The 17,682-nt window shown below is 40.7% G+C and overlaps 2 protein-coding genes across 6 annotated transcripts in view; both read left to right on the forward strand.

The window, feature by feature from the left end:
• LOC311089514 (uncharacterized protein) overlaps positions 1-17,682 on the forward strand; it is a 35,082-nt gene that overhangs the window by 11,967 nt on the left and 5,433 nt on the right. Inside the window, exons 2-5 of one of the 5 annotated variants that reach the window (XM_084124238.1) lie at positions 8,382-9,970; positions 10,579-10,635; positions 12,555-13,516; positions 13,716-17,384. In XM_084124238.1, coding sequence (XP_083980364.1) covers positions 8,382-9,838 — 1,457 coding nt within the window. In that variant the 3' untranslated portion in view covers positions 9,839-9,970; positions 10,579-10,635; positions 12,555-13,516; positions 13,716-17,384. The other 4 variants (XM_084124236.1, XM_084124237.1, XM_084124239.1 and 1 more) reach the window with 4 other exon arrangements.
• LOC311089592 (piggyBac transposable element-derived protein 4-like) lies at positions 856-3,132 on the forward strand. Its single transcript, XM_084124350.1, has 2 exons — positions 856-894; positions 1,078-3,132. Exon 2 carries the CDS (start codon positions 1,795-1,797, stop codon positions 2,749-2,751), a length of 957 nt encoding a protein of 318 aa, XP_083980476.1. The 5' UTR covers positions 856-894; positions 1,078-1,794; the 3' UTR covers positions 2,752-3,132.

Genomic DNA, 17,682 nt, shown 5'->3' on the forward strand with positions numbered 1-17,682 from the left:
TATGAGCGCTGTCTCTGTGCTGTGGTGTAGTCGGAAACCAGATTGAATGTTGTCAAAGTATCCATTTGAGCATAAGAATTTGTTGAGCTGATTGAAGACAACTTTTTCAATGATCTTGCCTATGAAAGGAAGATTTGAGATCGGTCTGTAGTTGCTTAACCCTCTAAGACCGACGGGAGCGCCGGCGTTTTTAACGGGAGCGCTCCCGTTTGCGTGTGTCTGTTCAAGAGCCTATAGAAACTGAAAGAAAATGGCTAGCTTTTTGCTAAATTCAAAAAAAATTCTTTTTGCATACAAATCCAGAGATGTAACATGTTCAGATCAAGCCTCCAACATGCTCCTGTTGCGTTGTTTTCACCCTCTAATGAGTCCCTACAAATTGCGTAATATGCGTTTACAAAACAAAATAAAAAAATGCATTGCACGTCTTTGCACACATGTTCTGTAGATCTGCGATTTATAGTTAGGTCTTCTGATGGCTCATTGACGTATCACGTTCTGTGCACTATGACCCCAGGGTTTGTCGCATGTTGTGACGTCACAAGCTGCGCCATTTGACCATGCGATTGACTCCCATTTGACTATGCGTTTGACTCCCATTTGCGCTGTACGTTTCTTTCTTTTCGTTATTGTCTTTTTATCATTGCCTCATTTTATCATTTATTTCTCCTTTACACACTCACAAATACACTTTTACAAATACAAGCACATTCTCACACACACGCGCACGTAACGTTATGTCTAAACGAAAGTACACGGACGCGGAGGTTTTGGCAATACTAATTGCGTACGATGACGATGGAACTCTCCGTCTGCTCATCGGCTCCAGATTCCGTTTCAAGTGGGGACGAAGCCGACTTTCTTGAAGGAATAGATCCGTCCCAGGACATGCAAGTATATATTTATGAAATATTCTTTGCTTTTGAGTTAGAGAATAAACGAAACAAACAGAATGAACTTGAGCTTATGACGCACCATTTACTCCTTTAGTCAGTTCTATATTGCTATATTCTATATTACATTTCTATACAAAAACATCTAACTTACTTACCATTTTACTTACCTTTTTTGTTATAGTGTTGAAAATGTTGGAGAGCCCTCTGAGCCATCCGTGACAGTTTGAAGAGGGAGAGGTTATGGTCGGAGGGCTAACACCAGAGGCTACAGAAGTCGGAGTCAAAGGTCCCGTGGTAAGGGCTCTACATTAGAGACTGCCCCTAATCAATCCGGTGGGTGGAAAACAGAAAAGGAGCCTGACCAATTGCCTAGACCCCCCCCCCCCCCCCCCATCATTTCCTGCCCAAAAGAAAGCCAGGTGTGCAGCCACCTCTGTCAACTTCTGTGGACAACCCAACACCCACTGAGCTTTTCAAAATGTACTTTGATAAGTCCACAATCAAAACACTGTGTTCCAACACTAATAAAAAAGCAGCAATAAATATTGCTGCAGGAAAAAAATTCAAGTGGACAAATCACTGAAGAAGAACTTTACAAATACATTGGCCTCACACTGTACATGGGCATTCTAAAGCTTCCAAAGCTCAGAGATTTCTGGTGTGTTGAATCCATCTTCCATGTTCCCTTCCCTCAAAAGGTTATGTCCAGAGACCGGTTCCTCAGCATCACGTGGAATATGCACTTGAGTGACCCTGCAGAAGATGCTGCCAATGACAAAAAAAAAGGCACAGCTGAGGGTATGACTGTCTGCATAGAATACGGCCTCTATATGACAGTTTGCGCGTAGCCTGCAAAGCTGTCTACCACCCTGACAGAAACCTTTCTGTGGATGAGCGTATGGTAGCCACCAAAGCCAGAATCAGCCTGAAGCAGTACATCAAAAATAAGCCAACAAAGTGGGGAATAAAACTTTTTGTGTTGTGTGATTGTAGTGGCTACACAGTGGATTTCAACATTTACACAGGTAAGTCCAATGTTGCAAGTGGGAAGGGACTTTCATTTGATGCTGTGATGTCGCTGGTCAGAAAGGGGCTCTTGGGATCTGGATATCACATTTACTGTGATAATTTTTATATCAGCCCAGTACTCTTTCAGCACCTTTATGACCTGGGGTTTGGAGCCTGTGGAACCATCAGGGACACAAGAATTGGTGTCCCAAACACCAAAGTGAATGCGCTGTCAAAGAAATCTCCACGGGGATCAATAAGGTGGATCAGACAGGGATCACTCCTTTTCACAAAGTGGATGGACACACGAGAGGTGAGTGTGTGCACTACTCTGCACACTGCATACGTGGGAGACACAGTGAAAAGAGTGTGCAAATCCAGCAGTGAGTACAAGTTGGATTTTCCTATTCCTCCCGCTGTGAAAGATTACAATCGCTTCATGGGGGGAGTTGACCTGTCAGATCAGTTGATTGGCTACTATTCCTCGTGGAAGAAAAGCAAGAAGTGGTACATGACTGTACTGCACCATTTCATTGACATTGCGGTCACTAACAGCTACTTGCTGCACAAGCTACTGTGTAGCAGCAAGGAGGAGCAGCCCATGACACACCAGGCCTTCCAAGAACAGTTGTCAGCGGAGCTGTGTGGGGTGTCCTTACAACCAGCACGGGAGAGCTACCAGCACTTACCTGTTGCCATTTCTGGTACAGTTGGCTCAAAAAAAGCCACACAGGGGTGCAGGAAATGCAGGCTGTGTGGGAAATGCACTCCGTTTATGTGTGAGGCATGCCAAGTGCCCCTCTGTGTTATTCTGGACAGGAACTGTCACAAGAATTATCACAGCTAGAGTTGCCTGTGTATATGTAGGGGTGCCTATCTGTATGTTGTTTAGGTCTGATAATGTACAGTTTATTTATTTATTTTTTACACAAGAATTGTTCTGACAGGGTCTATTTATTTTATATTTTAACCAATTCAATGTTCAATCAATATTCAAAAGCAAAATGTTATCTGTTTGACCACAAATGTAATTGAATATTTTACATGGTATTTTCCCCCTTGCTTGTTTGAATGAAAAAAATAGTTTATCTTAAAAACTAATTTGTTAACAGTTCAAATCAATTCTGAATAGTTTTAAATTGTTTTATGCATGTTTTTCACATTAAACAAGTTTGAGGCTGACATTTATCAAATTTATGTATTGAATAAAATATGTAGAAAAAAAATATTAAAGTTGTTGTTTTTTTGTTTATTGCACTTTTGAGATATTTATCTAGTTACTATTGATTTATTACAAACAATGCCTTCAAATTTGGAGAGTAAGGATTATTTTGATGTATGGCATATGAAAATGCTCAAAGGAATGACAGCACAGCATGTAAAAATACAAAGATATACTCTGGCGGAATTGTTCTATGGCAGGTCATAAAGGGTTAATATGGTCTTATCCAGATGGCTCTTTTTCAGGAGGGGCTTGACAACTGCAGTTTTCAGGGAGTTTGGTAAACTCCCATAGAGAAGTGAGGCATTTACCACTTCTAGAAGATCTGCTTCTAAACTGTTTAACCCTCTGGGGTCTAAGGTGTGTTTGGGGTACTTGAGATGTTCTGACATGCCCTTACATTTGTGCTTTTTTCAGTTGCTTATAAACATATTAATGGCAAAGGTATAATTACACTCTATTTAGCACAAACAGGGCTACCATAATATGTGAGCAACATGTATGTACATGTTTGTATTTTTGAGAGAATAATGTTTATGCATGGTTATTGAAAAAAACTAAAAATGAAAGTTTCTGAAATAACACCACAAAACACATACTAAATATGTGTCAAGACACTAAATATGTGTCATATCGCCTAGAGTTTTTTCTTCAAAATAATGTGAAATCAATCCTGCCTAATCATTCACATAAAACAATACATTGATTTAAATTTTGTAAGACACTTTTTGTTTGGAAAGGCAATATGCTAGTGTGCGTGATTCACACCTGAGAAGACAACGACCCGCATAATGAGCTGCATACATAATGAGCCTTTCATTCAGGTGTGTGACTGAGCCACAAGAAAGAATGAAAGGGCTATATATATATATATATATATATATATATATATATATACATATATATATATATATATATATATATATATATATATATATATATACATATATATATATATATACATATATATATATATATACATATATATATATATATATATATATATACATATATATATATATATATACAGTGAGGAAAACAACAACTGTGTTTCCAACTGTGAACCAATTATATATACAGTGAGGAAAATAAGTATTTGAACACCCTGCTATTTTGCAAGTTCTCCCACTTGGAAATCATGGAGGGGTCTGAAATTGTCATTGTAGGTGCATGTCCACTGTGAGAGACATAATCAAAAAAAAAAAAAATCCAGAAATCACAATATATGATTTTTTAACTATTTATTTGTATGATACAGCTGCAAATAAGTATTTGAACACCTGTCTATCAGCTAGAATTCTGACCCTCAAAGACCTGTTAGTCTGCCTTTAAAATGTTCACCTCCACTCCATTTATTATCCTAAATTAAATGCACCTGTTTGAGGTCGTTAGCTGCATAAAGACACCTGTCCACCCCATACAATCAGTAAGAATCCAACTACTAACATGGCCAAGACCAAAGAGCTGTCCAAAGACACTAGAGACAAAATTGTACACCTCCACAAGGCTGGAAAGGGCTACAGGGAAATTGCCAAGCAGCTTGGTGAAAAAAGGTCCACTGTTGGAGCAATCATTAGAAAATGGAAGAAGCTAAACATGACTGTCATTCTCCCTCGGACTGGGGCTCCATGCAAGATCTCACCTCGTGGGGTCTCAATGATCCTAAGAAAGGTGAGAAATCAGCCCAGAACTACACGGGAGGAGCTGGTCAATGACCTGAAAAGAGCTGGGACCACCGTTTCCAAGGTTACTGTTAGTAATACACTAAGACGTCATGGTTTGAAATCATGCATGGCACTGAAGGTTCCCCTGCTTAAACCAGCACATGTCAAGGCCCGTCTTAAGTTTGCCAATGACCATTTGGATGATCCAGAGGAGTCATGAGAGAAAGTCATGTGGTCAGATGAGACCAAAATAGAACTTTTTGGTCATAATTCCACTAAACGTGTTTGGAGGAAGAAGAATGATGAGTACCATCCCAAGAACACCATCCCTACTGTGAAGCATGGGGGTGGTAGCATCATGCTTTGGGGGTGTTTTTCTGCACATGGGACAGGGCGACTGCACTGTATTAAGGAGAGGATGACCAGGGCCATGTATTGCGAGATTTTGGGGAACAACCTCCTTCCCTCAGTTAGAGCATTGAAGATGGGTCGAGGCTGGGTCTTCCAACATGACAATGACCCGAAGCACACAGCCAGGATAACCAAGGAGTGGCTCTGTAAGAAGCATATCAAGGTTCTGGCGTGGCCTAGCCAGTCTCCAGACCTAAACCCAATAGAGAATCTTTGGAAGGAGCTCAAACTCCGTGTTTCTCAGCGACAACCCAGAAACCTGGCTGATCTAGAGAAGATCTGTGTGGAGGAGTGGGCCAAAATCCCTCCTGCAGTGTGTGCAAACCTGGTGAAAAACTACAGGAAATGTTTGACCTCTGTAACTGCAAACAAAAGCTACTGTACCAAATATTAACATTGATTTTCTCAGGTGTTCAAATACTTATTTGCAGCTGTATCATACAAATAAATAGTTAAAAAATCATACATTGTGATTTCTGGATTTTTTTTTTTTTAGATTATGTCCCTCACAGTGGACATGCACCTACGATGACAATTTCAGACCCCTCCATGATTTCTAAGTGGGAGAACTTGCAAAATAGCAGGGTGTTCAAATACTTATTTTCCTCACTGTATATATAATTGGTTCACAGTTGGAAACACAGTTGTTGTTTTTTCCCCCCACAAATTGTGCTTGCAAATTGTATAATATTCAAGGTAAACATTTCTAGTAATTGTGCAGTTAATTGTTCTCATACTGTATTTTCAGAAAGTTTGGGAATATATTCCCTACCCAAATGTGTCACTAATAAAACACAATAAAAATAATTTAAAGAGAAGGCTTATATTGACCTTTTAAGATTTTGTTTTCATCTATCCTTGTATATATATTTTTTTGCTATTTTATTAAAAAGGTTATACAATTACAACAACAATTAAAATTTTAACAATATTTCAATTGTAATCTTTCTTTGTAAAAACTAAAGTATACATTTTATCATATTTATTTCAAAGTTAAGGATTCATTAGTTTGAATATAGCCTACATTATTTTACAGTAAAAACTTTATAATCTATCCAATTGTTGTAGTCGATTTTTACTCATCTCAGTATAGCAATAGAGTTTGGTGAAAGCTGTTCATTCATTCACACACAGAAACGCAATTCATATGTAAACAGGGTTTTTGCGTGTACGAACACTTGCGATTAGAACAAAGCAAATATATAACTGACCTATTCCTCAGCCGGATCCGTTGCTCCTCGAAAAGAATCTTCCAGCACTTCTGAGGTAAATTTTCCAGGATTATTATTAAGATAGTATTATTCCTCACAGCATCGTAAAGTACATGACTCTGATAACTCGCTGTGTGTGTTATCCAGCTGATGTGGGCGTTCACAGGTGTGCATGGATCGCCTCAGATCATTTGCGTTTAAATAGCGCGTGCTCTCCGTGGGCGGGGTCACATTAAAACATAATGAGCTGAGATGAGAATGACTGACATCTCTTTTTCATACATATTACATAAACTGAGAATATTTGTTTTTTTATAAAAATTACTTCATTTAAAAGAAGAGACTTCGAGCTTCATGCCTGTGCGTCTGTATGCCTGTTTGAGTATTCGCTGAGTTATAGTTCATTTTCGGAATTAACTTCACTGACAGAGAGAAAGCAGAACTCGCATCATGTTTATTTTTCTTTATTTGGCAAAAATCACAACACTTTGTTTTTATTGTGAGTATACACAAATAATACACACTCTACAGGATCGATTGATGTATGAAACTTGTTTGTAATATCAAAGTCAACAGAGCATTTTGAATCTCTTTTGAACTGATAAGAAAAAAAGCGAGCTGGTATCGCCGGCGATACCGCCGACCCCAGGGGGTTAGCACACTTTTGAAAAAAATGTGGGAAGTGTGTCAAGAGCGCAGGTTGATGTTTTAAGGTGCTGTACAGTTTCTTCCAAAATTTTGCCATCAATTTCTTTGAAATCAGACATAGTAACTACTTTCTCAGGTGGTCTGATCTGTCTGACCCCAGAGCAACTCAAGGATGTGCTGATCACCTTTCTGATATTATTGATTTTCTCAGAGAAGAAAGAAGCAAACTCACTGCACTTGCTGTCTGAGAGCATTTCACTGGGAATCTGGCTTGGGGGGTTTGTCAGTCTCTCTACAGTAGCAAAAAGAGTGCGTGTGTTGTTTAAATTGCTGTTTATAATATTTGAGAATAAAGTCTGTCTAGCTTTGCCTAGTTCCACATTGAAAGCATGCAGGCGGTCTTTGTAGATGTTATAATGGACTACAAGTTTTGTCTTCCACCACATGCGCTCTGCTTTTCTGCATTGTCTTTTCATATTTTGCACTGCTGTTGAGTTTCTCCAAGGTGCTTTTTGTCTGCCACTCTTCTTCCTGACTTTAACAGGAGCAATATCATCAATTACACTTTTAACTTTTGAGTTAAAAGAATCAAGGAGAAAATCAACAGAGTCTGCAGATATGCTTGGGGTTAAGGATATAGCCTTAATAAATAGTACACTAGTGTTCTCATTTAAGCATCTCTTCTTGACACACACAGATCTAGCTTCAATGGCAGGAGAGATCAATATATCAAATAAAATAAAGAAATGATCAGACAGTGCTACATAATAACAATCAATGAAATGTTTAGACCCTTACTGATAAGTAAATCTAGAGTGTGTCCGCGATTGTGTGGGTCCATGTACATGCTGAGTCAGATCAAAAGTTTTTAAAACAGTTATTAACAGATATTTAAAAGACGTGTAATTCCCAAATAATATTTGCTTACAATACCTGGAAATAAAAGCTGAAATGTTGATCTCTTCCCTCATATTCATCTTTTGATGTTAAACCCAAATATTTTCAGTCTACAGAAAAATGAAAGGAATTGCCACTGTTCCAATACTTTTGGAGGGGACTGTATATCTCCAGATAATAATGGGCAGATGCAAATTATCAATTCGTCACCATTCACTTGCCTCTTGACTTCCACCTCTTCAACCTCTTCACAATCATGGAAAGTTTCAAGGACATATAATACATTTATAAAAAGGCATCAAATTATCATATTTTATAACATTTGTCTACTTTCTACCATTACATCAGGGCTCACTTTCTTTCTCTCGGTTAATTATTTTGATGTACTGAAAATTAAATGTAATATTTTTTTCTTTCATGTCAGGCCTGATGGAAGTGAAGGAGGAGAGTGAAGAACTGAGTGAAGTGAAGGAGGAGAGTGATGAACTGATGGAAGTGAAGGAGGAGGGTGAAGAACTGAGTGAAGTGAAGGAGGAGAGTGAAGAACTGAGTGAAGTGAAGGAGGAGAGTGATGAACTGAGTGAAGTGAAGGAGGAGAGTGAAGAACTGAGTGAAGTGAAGGAGGAGAGTGAAGAACTGAGTGAAGTGAAGAAGGAGAGTGAAGAACTGAGTGAAGTGAAGAAGGAGAGTGAAGAACTGACATGTTTAAAGGAAAGAAGAGCCAAGAAATCTTTCACCTGCACTCAGTGTGGGAAGAGTTTCACATGCAAACCAAATCTTGCACGTCACACGAGGATCCACACCGGAGAGAAGCCGTTCTCATGTGATCAATGTGGAAAGAGTTTCACAAGCAAACCAAATCTTGTGCGTCACATGAGGATCCACACCGGAGAGAAGCCGTTCTCATGTGATCAATGCGGCAAAACATTTCCTAGTACATCAGTCCTGAAGACACACCTGACAGTTCATACTAAGGAGAAGCCACATTTATGTTCTGTGTGTGGAAAGAGTTTTTCACTGCTGCAATATTTACACGCACATCAGAAAATTCACACTGGTGTGAGAGAGTACATGTGCTTTGAGTGCGAGAAGACTTTTACTTCAGCAGGCAGTTTAAAACTGCACCAGATAATCCACACTGGAGAAAAACCTTACAAGTGTTCACACTGTGACAAGAGATTCAGTCGATCAGCAGATCTGAAAACACATGAGAGGATCCACACTGGAGAAAAACCTTACAAGTGTTCACACTGCGACAAGAGTTTCAGTCAGCCAGTACATCTGAAAACACATGAGATGATCCACACTGGAGAAAAACCTTACAAGTGTTCACACTGTGACAAGAGATTCAGTCAGCCATCAAATCTGAAAACACATGAGAGGATCCACACTGGAGAACAACCTTACAAGTGTTCACACTGTGACAAGAGATTCAGTCAGCCATCAAATCTGAAAACACATGAGATGATCCACACTGGAGAACAACCTTACAAGTGTTCACACTGTGACAAGAGATTCAGTCTGTCAGCAAATCTGAAAACACATGAGATGATCCACACTGGAGAGAAACCTTACAAGTGTTCACACTGTGACAAGAGATTCAGTCAGCCATTATCTCTGAAAACACATGAGATGATCCACACTGGAGAACAACCTTACACGTCTTCACACTGTGACAAGAGATTCAGTCAGTCATCAACTCTGAAAACACATGAGATGATCCACACTGGAGAACAACCTTACAAGTGTTCACACTGTGACAAGAGATTCAGTCAGCCATCAAATCTGAAAAGACATGAGATGATCCACACTGGAGAACAACCTTACAAGTGTTCACACTGTGACGAGATTCAGTCAGCCATCAACTCTGAAAACACATGAGATGATCCACACTGGAGAGAAGCCGCACACGTGTGATCAGTGTGGAAAGAGTTTCTCTATTAAACGTCAACTAAAGCTACACATGAAGATCCATGCAGTGGAGAAACCACTTAAACACAGTCTGAGATCACGGTAAGTAGTTTATTTTCATGTGCTGAGCAACAAAGTCTCTTCTGTGTAAGTTAGCCTGAAGAAATAGTTAGAAGCTTGTTAGAAACGTCTGGAGTTGAGGATTTATTTTTTGTTAGTTTAGCCACTGTTTCAAATAAATACCTAGGGTTTTGTTTATTTTCTTCTAATAGGGTTGAAAAATAAGCAGATCTAGCAGCTTTTAAAGCCTCTCTGCATGCAATCGAGCTCTCCTTACATGAAATGCGAAATACCTCTAGTTTTGTTTTCTTCCAGTTACGCTCCATTTTTCTGGCTGCTCTCTTAAGGGCCGAGTGTGCTTTTTGTATGTCCTAATTCGGGGGGAGCAGACACAGTCTCTTTATGATGATATCTAGGTGAAAGAGGCTCTATGTGCTGGGATTTATCTGACCTTGGTGACGCGAGACAGCTAGCAGACGGTCGGTTTAGCCAGTATTATGATTGCAAGTGACTTAAGATGTTTTTTGTTTGTTTTGTTTTTTCAGTTCATAATCAATTAGTATTCAGCTGCAACTTCTACAATCCAACATAACAATATTAAAGTTCTGAGCTTCATTTCACTAAGTTTTCTTTCTACCACTGATTTTCAGGTGCTGAAGATGAAGATGATCAGGAGTGTCTGAGGATTGTTTTGATCGGGAAGACAGGTAATAGGAAGAGTGCAACAGGAAACAGTATTCCAGGAAGAGATGAGTTTGTCAGTGAATTAAGACTAGATTCAGTCACGACAGTTTGTGGAAAGAGAGTTGGTGAAGTTGATGGTCGATCAGTAACTGTTGTTGATACTCCAGGTCTCTTTGACACAACACTGACGAATGATCAAGCAGTAAAATAAATATTGAAATGTATTTCCATGTTGTCACCTGGACCTCATGTGTTCATCATTGTGTTGAGTTTGGGAAGATTTACCAGAGAGGAGATGGACACAGTAGATCTGATAAAGAAGATCTTTAGTCCAAGAGCTGCTCAGTTCAGCAACAAAAGAGTGAGAGAGAACAAATGAAGAAGATGATGGCAGATCTTCAAAGAGAGAAAACAACATGGTATGAAATGTAATTATACAGGATTCGGGAGAAATATGATGCTAGAACTAAAAGCAGAGGAAATGTATAAGGAGCAGATTTGGGATTTCAGGGATAGTTGCTGTAAGTTGCTGTAAAGCCTTAAATCTAGCCTTTGGTTGATTGACTTACAGTGCATATTAATATTCTGTTTGCTTAGGATTCTGATATTCTCTATTTGTATTTTCTCTGATAAAATTGTATTGTATCTGTGTTTGATTTGCCTTGACTGATTTTTGTCATAATTCTCTTTAATTCTGTTTTTGTCAAAATGTTGCAAAAGAAAGAAAAAAAAGTGTGTGTTGAGTGTGGGACTTACACTCATTTACTGTGTGCCAACAACGGTTAGTTGGCTTGCCAGTTTATCCTTGTGAGGGACCTGAAACATATATGATTTTAGTGTTTACTTTTTACCTGTGGATAACTACAAGATATTAACAGATATTAATATTGATATTTATATTAAGATATTAATATTGCCTACACCAGAAAGGCACTTAAGTATCTTCTTCTCCCTTTCCCTTCCCACTTTTTATCTTATTTTTCACCTTACTCAACATGTGCTTTCAATACATTCCTTTTATCTCTCGGCAAAGCCCTTTCATCACGCGCAAAAGGCAGCGCAATACTGCTAATCTGCGTCCCATTCTCTCATCCTCACACACACCGCTCTCTCTTTCCATGGGTCTATGGAATTGTCAGTCAGCAGTCAATAAAGCTGACTTTATTCCAGCCTTTGCGTCTCATTCTACTCTTAGTATCTTGGGCTTGACTGAGACCTGGATTCGTCCAGAAGACTCAGCAACCCCTGCTGCTCTCTCTACCGATTTCTCTTTCTCTCACTCCCCTCGCCAGTCTGGGAGGGGTGGGGGTACAGGGTTTCTCATTTCTAACAATTGGAAATACTCAGCGCTCACTTCTCTATGCAACAACAACTCATTTGAATATCATGCTATTACACTTACAACTCCCAATAAGATCCATATTTTAGTCATTTATCGCCCCCCAGGTCAGCTGGGTACCTTCGTAGAGGAGCTGGATGTGCTGCTGTCCTCTTTTCCTGAGGACGGCGCCCCATTTTTAGTCTTTGGTGACTTCAACATTCATCTCGAAAAGCCGTATGCAACAGACTTCATCTCTCTCCTAGCCTCTTTCGATCTCAAACAACTCATCACTACAGGTACTCACAAATCAGGCAACCAACTGGACCTGGTTTACACACGCAACTGCATCACAGACAACATCTTGGTGAGACCTCTCCATGTTTCAGATCATTTCCTCATTACTTTCAGTCTACAACTCTCTACCCGTGCACCACCAACCCCCCCACCAGTCACTTTCAGACGAAACCTGCGCTCACTTTCTCCAACCCATCTTTCCTCTGCCATGTCATCTTCTCTTCCCCCACCCTCACAATTCTCATCTCTGGATGTGAATTCCGCAACGGATACCTTATGCTCCACTCTAACCTCTTCTCTAGACAATATCTGCCCTCTCTCCTCCAGGCCAGCATGCGCTACTCCCTCTAACCCCTGGTTATCTGAGGTTCTTCGTGAACACCGGACCGAACTCAGGGCAGCGGAGAGGAATGGCGCAAATCAAATGACACATCTGACCTGAGTATGTATAAATCTCTCCTCTCTTCCTTTTCTGTTGATGTTCATGCTGAAAAATCTTCATACTTCCACAAGAAGATCAACAGCTCCTCCAACACACAATCACTCTTCAAGACATTCAACTCTCTCCTCTGTCCACCTCCACCACCACCCACCTCCTCTTTAACTGCTGACGATTTTGATAACTTCTTCACCAACAAAACAACAACTATCAGCAGTCAGTTCTCTGCTCCACACACACAGGAACCCAGACCGACCCCTTCCACAGCCAATAACCCTCTCTCCTCCTTTTCTCCGCTAACCGAGGAAGAAGTATCTACACTTCTCCTCTCCAGTCATCCTACCACCTGCCCTCTAGACCCCATCCCCTCACACCTTCTACAAGCCATCTCTCCCACACTTCTACCAGCACTCACACACATCATTAACTCATCCCTCCATACTGGCACTTTCCCTACTGCATTCAAGCAGGCTCGGGTAACTCCACTGCTTAAAAAAACCAACACTAAACACATCATTTGTTGAGAATTACAGACCTATCTCTCTCCTACCATTCATTGCGAAAACACTTGAAAGAGCTGTTTTCAACCAAGTAACATCCTTCTTGTCTCTGAACAACCAGCTGGACGTCAACCAATCCGGATTCAAGAAAGGGCATTCAACTGAGACTGCATTACTGTCGGTCACAGAAGCCCTACGGATCGCAAAAGCTGCTTCCAAATCTTCAGTTCTCATTCTCCTGGATCTGTCTGCTGCCTTCGACACTGTGAATCATCAGATCCTTATGTCCAGCCTCTCATCAATGGGCATCACAGGATCTTCACTCCACTGGTTTGAGTCCTATCTCACAGGTAGGTCCTTCAGGGTTGCATGGAAAGGCGAGGTATCCAGAGCACATCAACTGACCACAGGGGTTCCTCAGGGTTCAGTTATTGGTCCCCTCCTCTTCTCCTTCTACACCACATCACTGGGACACATCATACAGGCACATGGTTTCTCCTACCACTGCTATGCTGATGACACACAGCTCTTCCTCTCATTTCCAACCAGATGATCCCACAGTAGCTGCACGGATAAAGCTGTCTGGCGGACATCTCGACATGGATGAAGGAACATCACCTGCAGCTCAACCTGGCAAAGACTGAGCTTCTCGTCCTCCCTGCCAATCCGTCTCTACAGCACGACTTCACTATCCAGCTAGATTCATCATCAATCACCCCATCAAGGTCGGTCAGAAATCTTGGAGTAACATTTGATGACCAACTGACCTTCACAGATCACATTTCAAAGACCGCTCGATCATGCAGGTTTGCACTGCACAACATCAGGAAGATCAGGCCTTTCCTTACTGAGCATGCAACACAACTTCTCGTTCAGGCCCTGGTCATCTCTAGGCTTGACTACTGCAATGCTCTTCTGTCTGGACTTCCATCATGTGCAACCAAACCTCTACAAATGATCCAGAACGCTGCAGCTCGTCTTGTCTTCAACGAGCCCAAGAGGGCCCACGTCACTCCTCTGTTCATCTCACTGCAAGTTCAAGGCATTGACGCTTGCTTACAGATCTGTCACAGGCTCAGCTCCCTCCTACTTTCACTCACTCCTACGAGCCTACATCCCTACCAGAAGCCTACGATCGGTCAACGAGCAACGTCTCGTGGTTCCATCACAGAAAGCCACAAAATCACTGTCCAGAACATTCTCATTCACAGTTCCATGCTGGTGGAATGATCTCCCCACCCTCATCCGGAATGCAGAATCCCTGACAACATTCAAAAGACAGCTGAAAACCCATCTCTTCCGTGAGCACTTAATCGCATTAAAAAAAAAAAAAAACTTTTCTTTCCCTCTAAATCCTCACTTATCGGGCTTATGCTACTCTGAATAATGCCTGAACTTCGTATTTTGAGAACTTCTTGCGTTGTTTTTTGCCTCTTCACGATGACTCGCTTAATTTAGTCCTAATTTGTAAGTCGCTTCGGACAAAAGCGTCTGCTAAATGACTAAATGTAAATGTAAATATGCCAGACAAAGGGTCAAAACACTTGCAAACAATCCACAATAAAAACACAAGAGACAAGAGACAAGGGAGAGCGCTCAGATGTGCAGTGTGACAACTACAAAACCTCGATGAGAAATGACAGAGAGAACATGGTATAAATAGGCTTAGACAAACAATAATGACAAACTGGTGAATGCAATAATTCATGATGAGTCCAGGCAAAGGATTATGGGGACTGAAGTTCATGGCTGAGTGGCAAAGGTCAGAGGAGGAGTGCCCTCTAGTGGCCGACCTGGGCACACCAGCTGGTGACTGAGACAGAACACAAGATTAAAGGTGCACTATGTAAGAATTTTGCAGTAAAATATCCAAAAACCGCTAGGCCATTGTTATATATTTTGTTTAGGTGTTTACTTACAATATCCCAAATGTTTCCAACTAGTAAACCGTAAGAAAATTGCGATTTTAACCAAAGATGTGTGAGGGAGTGGCCAGTCAATGGCGTCAAACCGCGTTACCCTCGGTTTACCGCTCGTACTGCCATAGTAACCATGGCGACACGTCCGTGACTGACTTCGACTCGACAGAGACGCGAGCGGCATCCATCAAGAGTGTCTAAGAGACGCGAGCGGCATCCGTCAAACGAACTAACACATAGAATTACATTATAACTTTCACCACACTCAAATACGTCAAACCGCGTTACCCTCGGTTTACCGCTCGTACTGCCATAGTAACCATGGCGACACGTCCGTGACTGACTTCGACTCGACAGAGACGCGAGCGGCATCCATCAAGAGTGTCTAAGAGACGCGAGCGGCATCCGTCAAACGAACTAACACATAGAATTACATTATAACTTTCACCACACTCAAATGCAGTTTAGTGTGATAGTGTAACATTAGACCAAATAAAACAGCGCTGCGTTTCCTCAAGTTTAATTAATCTGATAAACTGACCTGTGTGAGTAGTAATTCAGCACTTGTGGGTAGTTCGGTAGAAGGAAATGTCTTCATTCCATTAGGAGATATCATTAGGAAACATGGATTTCGTTTTCACTGTTATGCTGATGATACTCAGCTCTTCTTTCCTCAGCAACACAAAAGAACCATATGCAAGTATCAGCTTTGTTGAGCTTTTAATGCGTTAAGAGTGTTCGCCCCTGCTTAGGGTGATTTGATTTCTTCTTGTCTCTCAAAGGTTACTTTTGGCGCTTTTCCACTACACAGTACCAGCTCGCCTCGGCTCGGCTCGGCTCGGCTCGACTCGACTCGGCTCTGTTTGGTTTTCCACTGTGTAAAAGTTGTACCTGTACCTGCTTCCAGGTACTTTTTTTCGTACCACCTCCGGCGAAGTTCTAAGCGGGCTGAGGCGAGCTGAGGCGATACGAAAATGTGACGTGAAATCATGGCAGACTGCTGATTGGTCAGAGAGAATCGTCACTATTCACTGCGTCATCATTGCACGCGCCAGACGCAGTATCCTGAATAAAAAACAGCAAAAACAAAAACGTCCAAAAACAGCATACACTCGATTTCCTCCATTGTCCTGTGTGTGTAGGTAGCGGGTGTGTCTCGCGCATCTCGCGTAAAAGATTAGTCACGGCAGTTTCCTGCGGCGTCGCTATGACGACCAGGTACTATTGTGGAGGTACTATCTGCAATGGAAAACGGAGCGAAAAGCGAGCCGAGCCGAGCTGAGTCGAGGAGAGGCGAGTCGAGTCGAGCTGGTACTGGTAATGGAAAAGCGCCATTTGTGATCTTGCCATACTGTGATCATTCTGTGATCTCTCTCTATTCCTCTCACTCTCTCATTCTCATTCTCTTTCATTGTTTACTGCCATTATTCTGTTTTATATATATATATATATATATTGTATATATATATTCCGTGTTTAACTGTAGTCACATGCATTCGTAGTTTCATTTATTAAAACCCATTATATTCTTGATTGTCTCTGTATGCTGCTCACATTACGAAGTCCCTTAAATGTTAGATCTAAACTACAAGCTTTACATTTGTTGATACTTTAATTAGTATTTTTATAGAACAGAAAAGTTATTTTTCATGGCCAGAAAAATAGCCTTTTCGCGAGAGTCTATAAAAGGATAACTTTTCTTGAGAGTTGATAAAAGATCGTGCGATCAGTTCGCTGGACGAACAGATTATTCAATTATCCTGAAAATTGATCTATTCTAGACTATTGGTATATTAATGGTTAATTATAATTCGTTGTGATTGATTATTGATATATACAATTGATCTATTTTTGCCTACCTGTATTGATAATTGATTATAATCCGTTGTATTTAATTATCCCTCTATACATTATAGAGGTTTATAGATACATTAGCAAAAGTATTCCCTTTTCGGGTGATTTAACCTGTATGCGATACGTTAATCATATCTCTGATTAATTATTAATATTCCCTTTATTCGAGCTAGTGTCCTTATACACTCTTGTCCATTTCTATACCACGATACTCAATATGTTGTCTCACAGTGAGTCATTTTTCCCTGTTGCATGCACAATATTTGAGGGTTCCCCTACCTGCCAAATCCTACTTTACCCACTGTATGATACAGATCTTCTTTCTGAATGATCATAACAGGAACACAGCAGAGTGAGGTGTGAGGGATGAATAAAAAGGCAGCAGAAAACTCTGAAGTCTGTGTGTGAATGGCCTTCTTGCAAGAATAAAGTACTTCAAAGACAAGTGGGTTTGGTTTTCATTGCAGTCTCACCACTAAACAGATCATTTCTGCAACAAGCGGGACAGCACCAACATGAATCTTTTGTAACAAAGTAAAAAAAAAGCATTTATCATTAAAGTCTTGTATCAGTTCATTGACATCTAAATCTGACGTAAGGGAGCCAGACATTAGAGCATTATCAGCCTCCAGGTGCCGGTCAGAAAACATGTCCTGGGAATGTGAGGTTAGGGTGCGAGACCAACGTACATGAGATGATGCTGTATTTGGTGGAGCTGGAAGAAGTGTAGAAAACAATACTGG

Source organism: Abramis brama (genome assembly GCF_963993115.1).
Source record: "Abramis brama genome assembly, chromosome: 1".
NCBI lineage: Eukaryota > Metazoa > Chordata > Actinopteri > Cypriniformes > Leuciscidae > Abramis > Abramis brama.

What these genes read in the sequence shown, in the direction of transcription:
- LOC311089592 (XM_084124350.1), top strand. Translation starts at nt 1,795, where the DNA reads ATGGTAGCCACCAAAGCCAGAATCAGCCTGAAGCAGTACATCAAAAAT.